General features: G+C 36.9%; 1 protein-coding gene across 7 annotated transcripts in view; it reads right to left on the minus strand.

Moving 5' to 3' along the window:
- The window catches only part of CCDC102B (coiled-coil domain containing 102B), a 185,027-nt gene that overhangs the window by 104,862 nt on the left and 61,000 nt on the right, over positions 1–19,165 (minus strand). For 3 of the 7 annotated variants that reach the window (XM_065053047.1, XM_065053048.1, XM_065053050.1), the window contains exon 6: positions 3,000–3,104. The exons of 1 other annotated variant lie outside the window; for it this stretch is intronic. In XM_065053047.1, the coding sequence (XP_064909119.1) occupies positions 3,000–3,104 (105 nt within the window). Of the gene's footprint in view, positions 1–1,294; positions 3,105–19,165 lie in introns of those variants that run through there. 3 more of the 7 variants (XM_065053045.1, XM_065053044.1, XM_065053046.1) reach the window with 1 other exon arrangement.

A 19,165-nucleotide genomic window follows, 5' to 3' on the forward strand; every position in this document is an offset into this window, starting at 1 on the left:
CACAAACATGCTGTCTAGAGAGGTTGTGCTTTTCCTCAAGGTTTTGAGACTACGCTGGGCAAAGCCTTGAGCAACTTGGCTGACCTCAGAGCTGAGCTTGCTTTGAGCAGGCGGTTGGACTTAAGGCCTCTTGAGGTCCATTCCAGCCTGACTTGTTCTGTGATTCACAGAATCACAGAATCACAGAATCACAGAATCACAGAATCACAGAATCGACTGGGTTGGAAAAGACCTCAGAGATCATCGAGTCCAACCCTTGGTCCAACTCTAGTCCGTTTACTAGATCATGGCACTAAGTGCCATGTCCAATCTCAGTTTAAAAACCTCAAGGGACGGCGAGTCCACTACCTCCCTGGGCAGGCCATTCCAATGCCTGATCACTCTCTCTGTAAAGAATTTCTTTCTAATATCCAGCCTAAATTTCCCCTGGTAGAGTTTAAGCCCATGCCCCCTTGTCCTATTGCTAACTGCCTGGGAGAAGAGACCAATCCCCACCTGGCTATAACTTCCCTTCAGGTAGTTATAGAGAATGATGAGGTCACCTCTAAGCCTCCTCTTCTCTAGACTAAACAACCCCAGCTCCCTCAGCCTCTCCTCATAGGTCTTATGTTCAAGTCCCTTCACCAGTCGTGTTGCTCTTCTCTGGACCCGCTCCAGCACTTCAATGTCTTTCCTGAACTGAGGGGCCCAGAACTGAACACAATACTCCAGGTGTGGACTCACCAATGCAGAGTACAGGGGAAGGATCACTTCCCTTGTCCTGCTGACCACGCTATTTTTGATACAGGACAGGATACCGTTGGCCTTCTTGGCCACCTGGGCACACTGTTGGCTCATGTTGAGCTTCCTGTCAATTAGTACCCCCAGGTCCCTTTCTGTCTGACTGCTCTCCAGCCACTCTGCGCCCAGCCTGTAGCGCTGCAGGGGGTTGTTGTGACCAAAGTGCAGCACCCTGCATTTGGCCTTATTGAACTTCATCCCATTGGAATCAGCCCATTTTTCCAGTCTATCCAGATCCCTCTGCAGAGCCCTCCTGCCTTCCAGCAGGTCGACACTCCCTCCCAGCTTGGTGTCATCAGCAAATTTGCTGATGATGGTCTCAATCCCCTCATCTAAATCATCAATAAAGATGTTAAACAGGACTGGACCCAACACTGACCCCTGGGGAACACCACTGATTTGCATGATAGAAACAGCTGGAAACAAATCAGTTCCCACCCTAGTCTTTGGGTCATAACTGTAACCAGTCCATCAGAAGATGGATTACATAGTTTCAGTTTATACTAAAATACAATTTTTAATTTTCTCTTTTGAACAGATAATCAACAGTTTTGAAGACAATCTTATCCTATAATCATCTGCTATGAAAGGGCAAACACTTCACAGACTCCTTATCCTTCATGATAAAGAAACAGAGATGACTGAGGTCCATCTCCACCTTTTGACTTTGATAAAAAGCTGTGAAGTTGTGTCAGTTAGAGGCTCGATACTAACAGATGGAATTGATGCTAACAGAGTTGATCACAGATGCCTAATATTCTCTGCAAATAGCATTTTAAAGAACCAACAAACAAACAAACAAATCCCAGCACAGCCATATGACTAAAAGATACTTGAAATACAGTAACATGCCTTAGTAGATGAGCATCTTTCTAGACATATCTCCAGCCTCAGATTACTTGCATTACCTGCTGCTATGATATGGTATGATATGATGTGAAATATTATATGATATGATAAATACTAGAAAAGGAAAATCTAAAACAGGCATTTGTTTTGTCAAGTATATTAGAAAGGTAAGCTATATGTGTGAACTTCAGTTTGCTGTTCCCGAGCCATCACAGAAATTTAGAAAAAGCATATAATTACATTCTAAAGCAGATCTCAAATGCAGAATCTCTCTCTCTCTTAATCTTTTCCACGATTACCTCAAATCTGGTCCTAATGACATGACTCACACTGCCATTATTCAACAGTATATACATATAAATGACATCAAGGTGTTTTGGTTTGGTTTGGTTTTGTTGTTGGTGGTGGTGTTTTTTTTTTTGGTTGGTTGGGTTTTTTTGTTGTTTGTTTGGGTTTTTTTTTGTGTTGTGTTTTGTTTGGGTTTTTTTGTTTTTTTTTTTTTTTTTTCTCCAGCAAATAATAATGTTACTTTTTCTCACTGCCCAACTTGTAACATCAAGCACATTTATTTACTGACTGGTTAGGGTTTTTTTTGTTGGGTTTGTCTTGGTTTAGGTTGTTTTGGTTTTTTTCATGTGTTTTCTTGTGTTTTCTTTTGCTTTCTTTCTTTCTTTCTCCCACACAGCTTTCAGAGTCTCAATGAAAGCGGGAGTCTTCTGGATTACTACTTAGTTATTGGCATAGAAAAACATAAATTAAAGGAAATATCCACAACTAAGAATCTCTGAAAAGTTTGTCACACCTTTTAAAGCAGTACAATAGGGTTTAAAAGTGAACAGATATTTAGGGGAATAAAAAATCAGAAATAAGGCTCTTTCTTCAGTTCTTTCTTCCCTACAAAGAGATCCAATATTCAGTAAGACAGAGAAATTATTTATCTCAGAGGTTTTTTTTACTTTGACCTTCATCACAACCCTGCAGCTACCCAAGCTTACGTAATTTCTTCTGTTCCTCCCAGTCCTCTTGCTCCCTAATCTTGTCAGACTTGTCATTTCCACCTGATCCTTTTAAAAATGAAAAGATATGTCTTTCTGTTTCTGTACACTACAGAAATTTTAAGTCACTGTGTTCGAATTGTTCAGGTCCAAGATGCAGACAGGGCTGTTCTTGCACAACACTTGTTTTAGGGACACATTTTGACATTATGAAATACTAACTCTTTTGCGGAATGCTCCCCAAGTAATCAAACTAAGGAATGCACATCCTTTATTTTTAACCAGCAGCTTACTTTGTGCATTTTGTTGATCATAATTCACTTCAGTTAGCGTTGCTTTATTTTTCATTTCCAGAAGTCCCTGAATTTCTTTTACCTGCAACTTCATTCTTCTGTTCTCTTCTTCCAAATTTTGCTTTTCTGCTTCAAGTCTCTCTCTCTTTCCCCATTCAGAGGTATTCTCAAACTGCAGTCTTTCCAACTGGAAAGGGTTTGGGTGGGAGGACAAACAACCAAAAGAAAGAAAAAGAAAGAGGAATGACATGACTTAAAAAACCTATTCTTTATGGTCTGATACTAATAGCCTGATCTCAGAGTAAGGTGGACCTCTTAGAAATCAGCCCAAGATATAAGTTGTCCATATTTCATAAAGTTAAGTACTTGAATTTGAAAATGTAAAAAAACCCAGGGCAGTCAATGGTTCATTAATTGTACCTTTTCAAAAATAAAGGCAATATTTAATATAGTAATAGATAACCAAAGCTTATTTATTTCTCTGCTGTTTATAGACCAATAGTATTAAAAAATCATAAAATACATTGTTTTAAATAACTTTGAGACTGATTTTGGTCTAACAGTGGCAAAGTTCACATTTTATTCCTCAAAAGGTAAAAAAACAGAACTTTTTTAGTTATAGTCTGTTTGCACTTTAGAAGGACTATAATGAATATTCATTAAACTGAAGAAATTCTAAAGTATGTCTTCAGTATTAGAAACTGCTATCCTAGCAACCAGAGGAAGGATTTTCAAGTTTTCACACTACTGTCTTTCTTGAGGTAACAATAATAGTCTTTAGGCAAATATTGTTTTTTATTGCCAATGATGTAACCTTAATTTAGGAATTCATTTATCTAATCCACACATAGGAGGATTAAATATATCAACAAAAAGACATGTTACAAAGTCATACCAAAAAATTGTCTGACAACAGTTTTTATTTACTGTTCAGAGACAATTAGACAGAGGAGGTTTTGTCAAGAATGTATGAAGTATTCCTCAGATTTCAAAAGGAAAATCAGTAAAGTGAATTTATTTTTATAGCACAAAACAGGTATGAACAGGTATTTATCAGAAGATTATTACTGACAAGTACTTACTATTAACAAGTTATTAATAACTGGTACTTGTGCAAAGATTAGAAGAGATTAAGAAAGATTAAAAACTGATTAAAAACTGAAAAAAAATTATCTCAATTGAGATGAAAACAAGAAGAAAAATGCTAATACATAGAAGTAAAAATTTTAAGAACTTTACAATTTTCAGTTCTGTGAGAACTAAAATCAATTATTTGATAAAAGTAGAGACTGACAATAGCCCAAGGCACTCCTTGACTGAAGAAACAGGTTTATCTGTGCCAACAATTGTTTAGAAAGAGACAGAGAGGTGTACTTTTTCAGATATTGGTTACTTTTATTTTAAAATCAGTTTCTGGCAATTAAAAGCTACTGAACATGAAGCAAAGCGAATGAGGTATTACAGGATCACAGAAACATAATTCAGACCCTGTGAATTGTAACAGTGTCAAATGAAATAGTAAACTTGTCTGTTTATATGTTATTTCTGAGAAAATAAAAACAACTAGAAAGTTGAAGAGGCTCATTCAGATCTTCAGAGGAAAAGTAGAAATGTTTTTTGAGTTTCTCTCGTAAGGACAAATACCGTATTTAATGGAAAACACAAGTGATTTTTTACCAAAAATGATATTTTTCAAGATATTTCTCTAGCTAGTATTCTACATATGATAAACTAAAGGATTCCCCAAAAGAAAGGTGGTCACTGGACCAGGCTCCCCAGGGAAGTCGTGGCACCAAGCCTATTAGAGTTCAAGGAGTGTCTGGATAAAGCTCTTAGTCACATGGTTTAACTTTAAGCAGTCCTGCAAGGAGCAGGGAGTTGGACTTGATGATCCTTATGAGTCCTTTCCAGCTTGGGATATTCTATGATTCTATGATTCTGAATACAGAGGGTGAGTACCAACTGCTTCACTTAAACAGTCAGTTGTCAAAGAGGTAAAAACTGAATGAACTATGTTTAAAGACACTTTATTCTACCAACAAAAGACACTTTCTCAGCCTGTTCCTTGTCATCATGGATTATTTGCTCTCCTTAAAAAAAAAGAAAACAACAAGAACGAAAAATTAACAACTGTCCTCTTCACCCCAACAGCACTCCTAAAACCTAGACCAGTCTTAACATCATGATACTGTTGAAGGGCACTATTTGCAAAGAACTCTCAAACAGTTCTTAAAACTGAAATGGGCCTTTGATCTAAGATTAGGCAAACTAGCAAGTAAGAAAGAAAGTAATATATTTATTTCATACTCTGTATCATATTGGCAGACTAACTGGAAGCCAATTTTAAATTTTAAACAATTATGCTATTCAGCAGTTGCCTTTTCATTATGGACTTGTTCTTGTATGAAAAGATTTCACACTACAAATCTACAAGCTTTAGGGGTTGTACATCTGGCTAAAATACAACATGTATTTTATATTCATGCTACCTCACAGTCTTTAGTGGTTATTTACCAAGCTAAATTCCTTAGAATGTGATAAATATCTGTACTAAGATTAAACAGGGCATCAGGGAAGAATAATTTTGTAACCTTATTTTTTGGGTTCTTTTTTTTTTTTTTTGTCATGTTGTACCCACTGGTGATAGAATACAAGATATTAACACCAGTGCACAAGACAGTGTTAGATGCTCACTTGTTCCTCTCGAGATCTTTAAACTCTACCCACTGAATTTCTGTGTAATAACTGGAAACAAAGGGATCACATAGCTCTATTTAGAACCAAACCTTTTTTCTTTCCCTTCCATCCTCCCAAATTGTGCAGATTTATAGTTTTTCAAATACCATCTGCTGGACTACCATCACAAAAAATACTTATTTTTCTAAATTAATATGCAGGTATGATGTCTTACAAGTACCCATGAAAGTTCTGGAACGTGAAAAAGCCCTATGTTCTTCTAAAGCAAGACATGACTAAAATTCTAAGCCTGAAAGTTCACCTTTTCAGAGTGATGACACTAATCAATACCAATTCATTTTCATCAGGCTTCAAGTGGAGAGAAATCACAAAGCCATCCAAGGTTAAATTTCAGTCAGGCAATTAAGCACAAGATGACTACCAAACCAAGATCTGATGTCAAAGATAGATTTACTTACCTCTGTGTCTGTAAAATTTCAATTCATTTCACCCAAGATGTCTACAAGCTCAAATAATGATAAATGTAAATGTTTAATACACCAAGTACTTAAATAACTTTATATTAAAAATACTGACTTGTACAAAATCATGAATAGACAACTTTAGTATAATTTATTTTATTATAAATCATTGCTCAGTAAAGTCCTATAACTCATTCTCTGAAATACTAATTTTCAGAGTGTCAATAATCAGTGTAATCAGTGTTGCTTTCTTGCTCATTGGAGTCCTCCCAAATTATACCTTATGCTTAATCCAAATAACACTTTCCATATAATGCTTTCATAGGAAGTATTTGCTCTCTTTTCCTGCTTTCGTCAATGTGCAGAAAAAAAAAAAAAAACAAGTGTAGTGCCAGATCCCGACTTTCAAATTTCAAGTCAGAAAACCAACTTCATAAAGTTGTCATGGGTAATTTTGTCACTCCCAGCTAAAAAGATCAGCTTTCTCTTGAGTACACAGAATCTGTCTCCCACATCTGTGCAATGTATTCCTAATGCTACTCACACCCCAAAACCCCTGTCAGGGCCCTTCCAGCTTCCAGAGCCCAGCTGACAGCACCCAAGGCCAGTTGACTGATATGAGCTGTTGTAAAGAGCTGGAAAAAGACTCAGGAGAGAGAAGTCTCTCTTTGCTTCAGGGCTGCTTTTAATTTGAATATTCCAGACCCCAACCTTGATGGAGCTATTATATGTTGCAAATATTTGCATTTAAAATTAACAGGACAGGTTCACACGAGTGTAATACAGATTGCAGAAAACAGCTTTGATATCCCTATTGTTTTCTGAGGAACACAGGTGTTTCTGAACTGACTACTCTCATCTTTTTCTGTGAACTTTTAAACATATTTTATCTTGAATCAAAATTATGTCTCATATTATACATTTTAACTAATTTTGTGGAAAACTGAAATATTGCTATTAAAAGGGCCATAAAGTATATTTTTAAAGTATGAAAATAACTGAAAATAATTGAATAATTATTTGTTGGTAACATATTTGTTAGTTAATCTACCTAAATTAAAGAAGGATGCACACATTTATTTTCATTGAGACTTGAACAATATTATTTTACACTATTTTTTGTTAATTTTTATGTTCTATGTTAGTCATTACAACCTTTAAGCAGGATACTAATCATTTTTTACTCGATCATATTTTCAAAACTATTTAAGCACCTACTAACTCTCCAAGTAGTATGGGTACTGCATTCATCAGGTGTGAGAAATATTTCCTATGTAAGTTCAGCTACTTCTTCCATGAATTAGTTTCACTCTATTAATTTAATTAGGAACTAAAACATTTTAATGGTTTACTGATTGTTCATATAGAAGCAACAGTATGTTCGCTACAAAGGCCTCAGAAAACTTGTGAGCATAAAGTACAGCTTGTCGTGCATTTGAATCCATAAACAAAGCAAGCTGCATCTGTTATACATAATAATTTATTTACAGTGAGTCAGAAGTTATAATGTTACATTCTCTTGCTGTTAACCTTACTTCAAAGATGAACTACAGATATTCACAATGGTAATGTCCCACTCAAGAATCACACTACTGTATTTCTAATCAAAGGTGGAGGCACATTCCAATAAAACACACAAATACTTTGGGAAGTTGGTTCTGTCATTCATGCAGCTGTCAGAAAATGAGTAAGGAAATTAAAGGAAAGCAAAAATTGTGTCTGAAGTGAAGGTAGGAAGAACAAACAAAATTAAATATTTTATGATCTGTTTAATGTAATTTTGTGCTAAAAATATTGCAAGGTTATGTTCTTTCAGAATGCAAGTCTGCTTAGACCTTTTTGAAATACTGTGAGAAAGGTCTTTTGTAACTTGGTGCTTCAGCTTGCAGAAAAGATTAAATGCAATGACTAAAGACCATGTTAGGTGTTAAGTCAGTGTCCTGGTTTTGTTAAAAACAAGACAGTTTTCTCTTTTAGTGCATTTTTCCTTCTGTTAAGCCCTTCTGAGTAACTGCACTTTTCTGAAGTTGGATACATGTTTTGGTAGACATAGCAATGGAATGCAAGGTCATTGATAAGGATTCATATCCTGTAAGTGAAAGGAGCAAGGAGGAACAAGCTGAACAGGTGACTGAAACTGACCAACTCAGCATTCCATCGCATTCACGGGACACTTAATATAAAAGTGGGAGAACATGAGGGTCTCGTCCTTTTTTTCCCTTCTCCAACTATGGCTGACATCTGGGAGGGACCCTGCCTGCCATCCCTGCAAATCTGAGGCCTAGTGACAGACCCTGCATCCTTGAATCCAGTTCTGTTTTGCTGCAGAGTCCAACCCAGGACTTCCGGGTGCCTGCCCTGCTGCTGCTGGAGCAGTTCTGAGCTGCCAGGAGTTTCTACATTGGTTTTGTATATTTTGTATTATTTTCTCTATTTTATTAATAGCACTAGTAAAACATTTTTAATTCTTTCTAATTTGCAAGTCCTCTCTCTTTTTGCCTCTCTTTGCCCTCCTATTGCCCCGAGGGCGGGGTGGGGGGGGCGGGGAGGGGGTTAACAAAGCATCTGCCACGGTTTATTGTCACCCTGCAATCAAACCTCTACAGTCAGATATTTGAGAAGGTATTCCTCTCACTATAACAAAGCGAAAAAACCAAACCAAACCAAAAAACTTTGAGAATCTGTTTCTCTCTAGAAACAAGATTTGGAGTGTTGTTTCTTTTTCAATTGAAAATCTCACCAACCTTATTTTCCAGTTGTGTGCTCCCCACCTTTAGGGAAAGTAACTTCTTCAATTAAAACAACAACAACAACAAAGATAAGAAAAAAAACCAAACAAACAACCAATCAACAACAAACCAACAACAACAAAAAAACCCACAAGAGTAGTTATATATATTGTCGGGGTCTGTAGGGCATTTCATAACTCTACAGCTAGAGCTGCTCTGTGAGGGATGCATTCCCCATCACTGAGCTTTAATGACCCTTGGGAGCTTTTGATCTACTCAATGCTACACAGTTTCAAAAGGCTGAAAACCACCTCATCCATCGTACTGTAACTTGTACAAATCCATTTTCCTTTCCACTACACAGCCAGAGAAAACAAGCATTGTGAGACCTAGTACAGCAAGATGAGGAAAACAGCTAGAGGAGCTTTTCTCTATAAGAAAGCTGATATTATATTGAAAATGCAATGCAAGGCAAACATTCAAAGAGTGTTAGCTGTTTTGAATGGACCAAATGAAATTTTGTAGGTATATATATATTTGTATAAAACACATACATGTATGTGTATACACATAGACATGTTCCTGTGTTTCTTTCAAGGGAACCTGGCATTTTTTTTAATCCTCTCCTTCATTACATGGAAAAAAAAAAAAATACATCCTTTAAATTAATCTATTAATATTGCTGCATTAAAGTCTTCTGTCTGCTTTCACTTTTCACACGAAAGTATTTCACAGGAACAGTAAATCTTGTATTTAATTTTGAAATTTATTACTGTAACTTCAGTTAAAAAATGTAAATGATACCTATCTGACATCTACAGTGAGAAGAATTTCAGGGGTTTATTTTCCCCATGTAAAATATAGATTGTGATATGCATATACAAAAATGTTTTAGATGTCCCCTGCTGGAACCACAGATTCTGATTTATAAAGGGACTGAAAACCTAAGAAACAATTTTCAACTTCATGTCACATGCGAAAGAATCTCAGGATGTTTCATTTTTCTTTCAAATGTGAATATTTTCTCTCCAGAAAATGTCTTCACAGACTCACAATAAATCTTACTTTTCAATAGAAAGACCAGAATAATGGTGGAGGTACAGAGCAAGGTCAAGGTACTGTCAGTGAAGTGGATAATTGCTAAGGTGAATGGTGGAAATGAAGTATAGTGTACTGACCTTTTGAAACTGGATAATTGCATCTTAGAGCTAACTTACACCATTTTATGACTAATATAAAATACAGAGGCTCTGAGAAAAACAGACACAGTAAAAGGAACTCCTCCTGGTACAGTTGATTAGCTAGAAAATCTTAATGCTGTAGCTCAGTTTAAGATAACAAAGCAGTGGCTAAGGCTCAAAAAGTTTTATTGAAACAAGATTTTTCTCCTTCCCTTCAGTAAAAGGAAGATGAAGTAGGATGGAGGATATCAACTAAGCTGCCCATCCATTTTTAATGGGAGTAATGGCAGCAAAAAAAAAGACAAGGAAGAACAGACATAACAGTTAATATGATTTCAGATGGAAAACAAAATTTTCCACACATCTCTCAGGAGCAAAGGAGATTAAGAAAGCAGCAATTTTTGTTGGTTTTAGAGCAAAGTTTTGTTAGCTTCCTACACAATTTCAGAAAAGGTAGGAAAGTGTACTTAGAGAGTTATGATCTCCAGACAGAAGACAAGCATTATAGTGAGAAGCTGTAGTTTTGGTTTGATCTGACAGGCAACGATAACATAAACAAAAAATGTCAATTCAATCAGAAATTTTCTCTGCAAAAGTTTTTTCTTTCACAAAGCTGGCACTTTTTAACAACTTTTTCAGAGAAAAATTCTCCAAACATCTTAAATAAAAGTTGTCCATACAAGATACTTCACATTACATACAAGGTCTTTTATGCAGCAAAACTGCCTGAAAACAGAAAAGTTTAACTTATGTATTTACAATCCGAACCTTACTGAACCACGTTGAAACATAAACTTCTGATGCTATTTGTCTTCACACTAATAAGCTGCAGGCAAACCAGATATGGCCTACAGACTTCTGACACAGAGAAGCAAGAATTCCTGTTTAAATAATGAAAAAGAAACTCTGGCAGCCTCACTCAAATATCTGTAAAACATCTGTATCACCTTACACAAATGAAAAATGAAAATTCAGAATCAATATGCTTTTTTTGTGCCTGTAATGACTGCACAGAGCTTTTTTGCGTTTTAAAGCAGGATGAATGAATACACATTTTCAAGATTTCTCATGTCTTCACTATGTTGTGTTTGGAGGTCATTTCCACTCATCTGTGCTACAAATTATTCTACAAACTTGAAGCAAGAGACAGTCTGAACTCAAAATTATGTGAGTCACAGGTTGATTATGAATTAGGGATCACATCACCCTCCACAAAAAGAGAAAACTTGTTGAAATAATGATACAGCTTCATAAAGAAAGTAATGAATTTGACTCTTACTGATCTTGTCACTACCATCACTTACAAAACTCAGCACAAGAAAGCTCTTTGTTTCTGAAGAAAATGTTTCTTTTCTGTAACTCAGACAGAAATTCTATATCTTAAAAAAGTAATATCCAATGACCTTTTCAAAGCCAGAGCCAAGAACTCAACAGGTGTGCAGTTTTGTCAGCCATCTTCCAAGTCCTTGCACATTGACAAGAAATGTGAGGATGGAGAATCTGCAATTTCACAGTGGTACTTCTCTTTGTTATGAGATGTCATCACCTTCTAAATATATTGAATTCATTGCAGCTGCTAGAAGGAATGGCAAAAGTGCAATTTCCTTGAATATGATACCTAGCTAGATTGATTCAAATGAATTAAAAAAACAAGCTCTGCCAGAGGAGTCTACCATCAAGCAGAAGCATCATATTTCTTCATTAAGAGTGCATTGTGAAAAAACATTACAATGTGTCACATAATACTAGGTATGAAGCTCTTTTATCAAGGGTCTAAAAGACACGGCATCAAACTGTTTAAGATATTTTTTGGGGGAGACAGTGGGGGAGTAGGGTGGGTGGGTTATTTAGTTTTTTTGTTATGAGATTTCTACTGCTAGAAGTCTGTAAGAGATTGGTGACAACTACAAAAGCTCCTGCATCTGAAAGGAAACCCATCAGCTTGCCTGCTTCCAAGTCCGGTATTGCTGGCAAGCAAAACTATTACTCACCATGTGTGACACTAGGCACTTTTGCAACGATTATTTACAATGTATGTGACTGTTTCTAGAATTCTCTTCCTTTTTCATTCAAAAGAAGTAATCAAAGAGTACCAGATCCATAGCAGCCCTCCCACAGGAAAGGGAAGACAAATGTTGGCTAACTTTTTATCTGACAAGTACTTCAATATTCAATAAAGAGAAAAAACAAATTTACTCTGCTTTTTTTTCTTATTGTGAGCAAGTCTGCCAAGAACACCATTTAGTCCATCAGAAAATATACTGAAATCATGATAAATGTTAATATGCCTGACAATATCTTGAGACACCAACCCTGCAACAAATTGAGCTTTTTAATGAATGCTTATAATCATACTGATGCATGCATCTGAGTACTAGCATGTTTAGTAATCACATATTTCTTCCTTCTGGTACTACACAAATGTTTAAGTCTGCTGCAAGCTGATATCATTACACTATGTTGACATTAAAAGTTGCTAATTTACTGGAATTTATTTTCCTCTTTCCCACCTGCACACAGAGAAAACTCTTTTATGTTTATGAGTAATTTATCACAAGGGGTTTTATGCAGGAATATAAGTTGTCCATAGAGAGATAAAAAAGTTGAATGCTGGAACTTTACAACAATCACAAATAACACATGCAGAGAGGCAAAAACAGGTTCAAGAAAAGGAAAATGCTGGGAGTGAGGTAGGGAAATTTGTCCTTGATCACCTGTTCAGAAGAATCTACTATGCATTCAAGGCAAAAAGTTTTTATGCCAATGAGTATCAGATGGAATTATCCATGTCTGTCCAAAGTTCTGCTTTCAGCAATTATCTGAAAATTAAAAGCCTCAAACTACTTTTACCTGTCTAAACTTTGAGATCAGTAATGAAAATACCAACACATTATACAGTCATTTTTATGGTCAAATTATGAAGTGGTTTTATGTTTTATCTTATTCTAAACACAAGAGTTATTTGCAGATTTCATGTGTAAAAAAATAAGGAAGATGACTAAACAAATACTGAAAGCTTCTTGTTGTATGCTAGCTGACTTCACCATAATCAGAATTCATAAAGAGACTGAGACTAGAGGAATATGCAAACTGTCAGTATCTACCAAGTTGTACAGTACTACTTATTTCACATTTTCACACATTAATAACAAGCTATTACAAAAAAATTCTAAGAAACCAGTTAGAACTAGGAAGGACTGTTAGAATAAAGATATATGAACACATGCTATAGATGAAATATCTGATAGCTGTAAGATGTAAGGACAATACTGCCAAGTAGACATTATTCTAGGTTTGCCAGAAAAGCATGTATGTTTGAATGAATACTTAAAAACAAATAAAAGTATGATTATTTTTTCTGATACATCTTGTGACTATTTTAGCTGTCACTTCTCCTATATAATGTCTGTTTTCATATTTACACATATTTACACCCCTCAGAGACTTATTATCCCAGGTTCCCCCTGATTCAGTATAACATTAAATAAATTTTAAATATTGTATCTCCACTGGCCCCCAAAATAGATATTACGATTGATGGAGAAGAACAGATAACCTGTCAGGTAAGCTATAATTAGAGTTGGGATTTAAAACTGAAGGGAACCAGTTGGTTTCCTTCTGAAATCTAGGTCTACCAAATGAAATTAAAAGAAAAATAAAAAAAATCTGCCTTACTTACACCTATAGGAGAAGTCTGCACCTCTACTGTCTTCAGGCTGAAAAAAGCTCTACAATAACAATATTTGCCAGTGCCCAAAAATTGATGGTAACCAGATCGACTAAAAGGTCTCCTATCAGAAACTGAAAATACATCTTACATAGGCAATACTCTGCAGTGTTTAAGTAATTACAATCACTGAGTAAAAGCCTTTGTACAAGTATATTTCATTTTGCAGCTAAACCCAATGAGCCTTAACAAAACTAGATCCACGGAAAAGCACCTACAGTCTTTTCAGGACACAGTAGCCACATAAAGCTGTGGTGCTTAATTCTATATCCTTATTCATAAGAGTCTGAAAGACAGTATCCTGAAGTATACTATACTATACTATCTAGAAGTCCTTTTTAGCAATAAACAAACAAATAAATAAATTCTGCCTCAAGGATTCAGGATCTTTGTAATTCTGATTGAATCTCTTCATTCTTTCTCTAATAGCTGGTGATCAGTATGTAAAAGTGTGGGAAGAACAGAAGACATTTTTCAAATGCAATATCAATATACTTTTTTCTGAAATAAGTAAGCTTTATGAAGTGCTGCTTACAGTTCATTAGTGTATGTAATCAGAAGCTACAGAGTAACAAAGTATTGATACAAAGGACCCATGTACCTACCCCTACATTAACATGAAAATCAGCTTTGTGGAAGACCAAGTGTTATTAAAAGGAGATTTAATTAAATTAAACAAATTAAATGAAAAACAAACAAATGAAAGACCACAAAACAACAAAGGTTCCCATTTGACTTTTTTGTTTTGTTTACTTTCTCATATACTGTCACAGAGGCACCCCAAAAGTCAATTCCAGGCGGACAACAAGTTCCAAAACAGACTTTATTCTAGCCGGAAAAGTGTATCTAATAAACCGGCTAGAAACAGTGTTTATACAATTATTTGGCACTCCGACAACATACAATATAGGTTCGGATATCAGCTGAGGAGATTATTGGGGTACAACAACATGAGAATAATGAGGATCCACAACGTGCACTCATACACTCACAAAAAACAAAACCAGAGGCCTCTCACTTCAGGGTAGCCACAAGAAATAATCACTTGCCTGGATTAGGTGAGAGCTCACACTTGCCTGGGTTGAGCAAGGACTCGTTCAATGATATATCCAGCAAATAACCACTCACCCAAAAGAGGGGATGAGGCACTCTTAATCCCAGGAAATCTCCTAAAACAGTGTCCCAGTCTAAGGGGAGGGCTCCAGCTCACAGACCCGCTGCTCCGAGAAGACCACTCTAAGGGGGTCTTTGGCAGGGACCGCATTTTATAGCCTGGTCAGATCTGGTTGTGGGCATTACAACATGGTCCAGAAGCTTCTCAGCTTCTCTATGCTGCTTCTTTGTTGAGGACCCTGTCTATCGACTGAAGGTCCCACCCCTCCTGCCCCCCCCGCTGGGTGGAGGTGAAGTCACCCTGCCCCAGAGTAGGGGAGGATGTGACTGTCAGCAATTTGTGCCACCTTGGATGTGGATGTTGGGACAGGCACAATGGGGCACAAAAAGGAGCCATCAACTGCCCTATTGAAGGCCCCAGATGTCAGGGGGGTGTGCAACTGCCGCATGCATTGAAAACAAAAACAAAACCAAAAAAACTATCTGTAGATAAAAGATACTGAAATTAATGTTCACACTGTGTATCCAGGGGAAAAAGAATTATGACACGCTTTCTTATAGCTGCGTAACTTTAAAGAATTTTTCCAGATAAGAATACTGAGGACTGAAGTCTTATATAAGAAAACAATTCTGTTGAGATATAAGCTAAATGGCAAACCATTTGTAGCCTGTCTTGGAAACTGAAGGGCTTTTACCCATGGTTTAAAGAGAACAAATACGTAAATGCTTCATTCAATTTTGTAGCCAGGTGATATATCAACCTTGTCCACATGTCCTGATCAACTTAAGTTACTAATGCACATGAAAAATGAACTATGTACTTTATTATCTTTCAGAAGAGGACTCAGCAATCTATAGTTCAAGACACAAACTTCATACATTACCAATCCCGACGAACACCTGTCATTTTTTTTTGTAAGTGTACTATGTTTCAGCTGAGAGAAGACAGAGACAAAACTGATTCCTTGGTCACATATATATATTAAAACATACACTTGATTATTACGAGCACTAATGCATCATCTATATGTAAATTTAATTAGTGACAGTAACAGATAATAGTAAAAACTAAACATGGCCATCTTCATCCACCATACAAAACAAAACACAATATCAGCCTCATCTCAGTGTTCATTCTCAGTGCAATTTTGTGTCATATTTGCCAATATAAATATTTCAATATTTTATCACCATTCCTGGTTGGAGAGCTCTCATATTGTATGCCTGTTTGCAGTCAAAAAGGTAACAGTCTATATATTTGCACACCTCAAAATAGAAATTTGTGTAAGAACTGTTCTTGAATTTTATCATCAATATTGATATTGACTGAATTCCTAAGTGACCTAGGTGAAATAATCACTGTGAGTACACTCTCCAGGTTGGAGTTGAAAGTATTCTGTTTTCAATCTCCTCTTGAATATCTGAGAACTTTGTCAGGGATTGTTGGGGGCTCATGGGAACCTTCTGAGAAATGGTGGGTGCACGCTGCTGCAACATAAGGAGCCACTGAAGTATCTGTTCCTTCACTATCAGACTCCTGGACCCAGACAGAGCTTCAGAAGGAGGATGCAGCTCTGCAAGTGTCAGGCTGCAGGGAGTTCCTTGAGCCTCTTGCTGGGCACATGGCCTCCAAGCCTGCCTAAGGTGTACAATTGTCAAGGGGCTGTGTTTCCTTGTGAAAGAGCTTTGGGAAGAGGCCACCAGACTGCACAGCATCAAAGAGGATGAGAAACATGGACCAGAACTTCTCTGAGACCTTGCAGATTCAAGAGCCTGGACCTTCAACTGTAGAGGAAGGGGCAGGAAGAGCCTATGTCTATATGAAGCTGGAAAGTAGAAATTCCCATAATGATGAGTGGTGGAAGATGGTGAATTCTCACACTAGGAAGAAGGTTCACGCCCCACCAGATAACTTGTACTTTCAGAATAGGTTCACTGGCCCTGTGGTTGATGAGAAGTCTGTCTGGTGGGTGAGCCTGAGCCACTTAAGATCACTAGAAGGAAAAGGTGAATAATAGCAATTGGAGACTCCCAGCTGCACGGGGACACCCACCAGCTGATGTGACTTGTCAGAGGGAGGTTTGCTGCATCTTAGATAGAATGAATGCCCCCACTAGAAAAATGAAAATCTGTACTTCTAAATTAAACAAAATCTCTATGGAATATTCTGTTCCTCCTACGTTTTGACAAATTTGCTATAACTTTTTACATTTTTAAAGCAGGTTAAATAACATCTCTCAGTTACAAATGCCCTATCTATTAAGATACTGGGAAACATCCTGAGTTTTTCCTCATTTTTCCCATAAGATAAACATGATAAGTAAGACTTATTTACTTACTGAATAAAATTAATTAAATTATCAATAATAAATTGTCCATCAAGTAATTTGTTCCTTTAAAATGTGTATTGTTGTTTTTTTGAAGAAAATACTCATAATTTCTCATTTTATATTTGCCCAACCTATATGTACATATGTAATTTTATGCAGACATACCAGTTAACCTTATACCTATATTACATTAAGGGGAACAGTAGAGGAACCGAAAGGTTTTATTACTTGAAGAAAAAGTAGAGCATATCTTACCAATGACAATTTTCTCTCTTCTCTTTTTCATTCTGCAAGTAGCATTCTAGAATCATAGAACAGCTGAGGTTGGAAGGGAGCTCCAGAGGTCATCATGTCCAAATCCCTGGCTCAAGCAGCACCATCCAGAGCTGGTTGCCGAGGTCCACATGCAGAAGGCATCTGAGTTACTCCAGTGTGGAAGTTTCAGCAACTTCTCTGGGAAACCCATGCCAGTGCTCCATCAGTCTCACAGTATAAAAGTGTTTCTTGGTGTTCAGAGAGAATTCAGAGATTCAGAGAGAATCTTCTGTGTTTTGGTTTGTGTCCATGGCCTTTGATCCTGTCACTGAGCACCACTGAAAAAAGCTGGACTCCATCTTCTCTACAACTTCCCTTCAGGTCTTTACAAACATTTGTAAGATCCCCCTGGAGCCTTGCCTTCACCAGACTATGCAGTTCCATCAGCCTTTCATCATATGAAAGGTGCTCTAGTCCCTTTGTCATCTTAGTGGCCCTTGCTGGACTCTGCCTAGAACTGGACCCTGCCCAGAACTGGACCCAGTACTCCTGGTGTGGCCTTCCTAGTGCTGAGCAGAGAGGAAGGATCACTTCCCTCAAACCTGCTGGCAATGCTCCCCATAATGTGGCCCAAGATACCATTAGCATTCTTTGCCACAAGGGTGTATTACTGATTAATGTTCAAATTTCGTTTAATATTCTCTATTTTTTTTTCTTCACTCTGCCCCCAACAACATTACTAGGCTTTCTCTTTTGGTCAAATATAATTTTATTTTCCAGCTCTGACTGTGACTAATACCCTCACCTCTGGCCCACACCACAAAGGCCCTTACTGTTCAGATCTATTGATTGTCCTAACTTTCCTTGGGGAACTCAATTTCAGCCCCATTCTAACACCACCCTTAAGCTTTATCTTCTGTTCAACCCTAACCTGAGCTTCTGGCTCAAACTGGGACAAAGAACTACACCTCCAGAACTTCTGTCAGCATCACTCACAACCTCACCTGCTCTGTGTTTTGCAGTTTGGATACTCTTCAGATATATTGCCCTCCTACTTCCTATGGCTTTGCTGTATTTTAAATGTAATGCTCATGCTATAAAATACACCAACAACTACATTAAAGGTCACATTTGCCTTACTTGGCTGCACCAAAAGGATGCTATACTAGTTCATTTCAGTAACTTGACTCTGCAAATTTACTACGTGGCTTAAGAACATCCCCATTTGCTATGGTCCTCAGGCTATCCAATATTAACTTTCTACTTGTGATATAGTCTAGGATACTTCTTCATACTAGCCACTTCTAAAGGTTTCCAAGTTTCTTGAAATTGTTCATAAGCCACTTTTCATTCCATCTTCTACGGATCTGGAGACAGTGACCCTCAGAGTAATTCTTAACTGCAGAACCCAAAGTTGAAGCCTTGGTTCTCATGACAGAAAAGATTACTCATTCAAGACAATAATTATCTTTCTGCATGAATAGAAAACACTTCTAATAGAATTCAGTAACTAAATACTCTTAACTTCATTATTAAGCTATCCTCTCATCCTCTAGGTATCCTTCTATTTTGAGGTTATATTTTTAATAATGACAGAGAACCTCAGATTCAAGTATTTCCCTTAATTAGAAAAGAGACTGAATCTAAACTTCTTCTGATGTACTGAACATCTATTTGTAACATACTTTTTAATGCAAGGTCTTCAAATTATCAGTTTTCTCTTATGTGAAGCAAAATACTGGTGCCTAGATAAGC

This window comes from Columba livia, chromosome 2 (genome assembly GCF_036013475.1).
Source record: "Columba livia isolate bColLiv1 breed racing homer chromosome 2, bColLiv1.pat.W.v2, whole genome shotgun sequence".
NCBI classification, from domain to species: Eukaryota; Metazoa; Chordata; class Aves; order Columbiformes; family Columbidae; genus Columba; species Columba livia.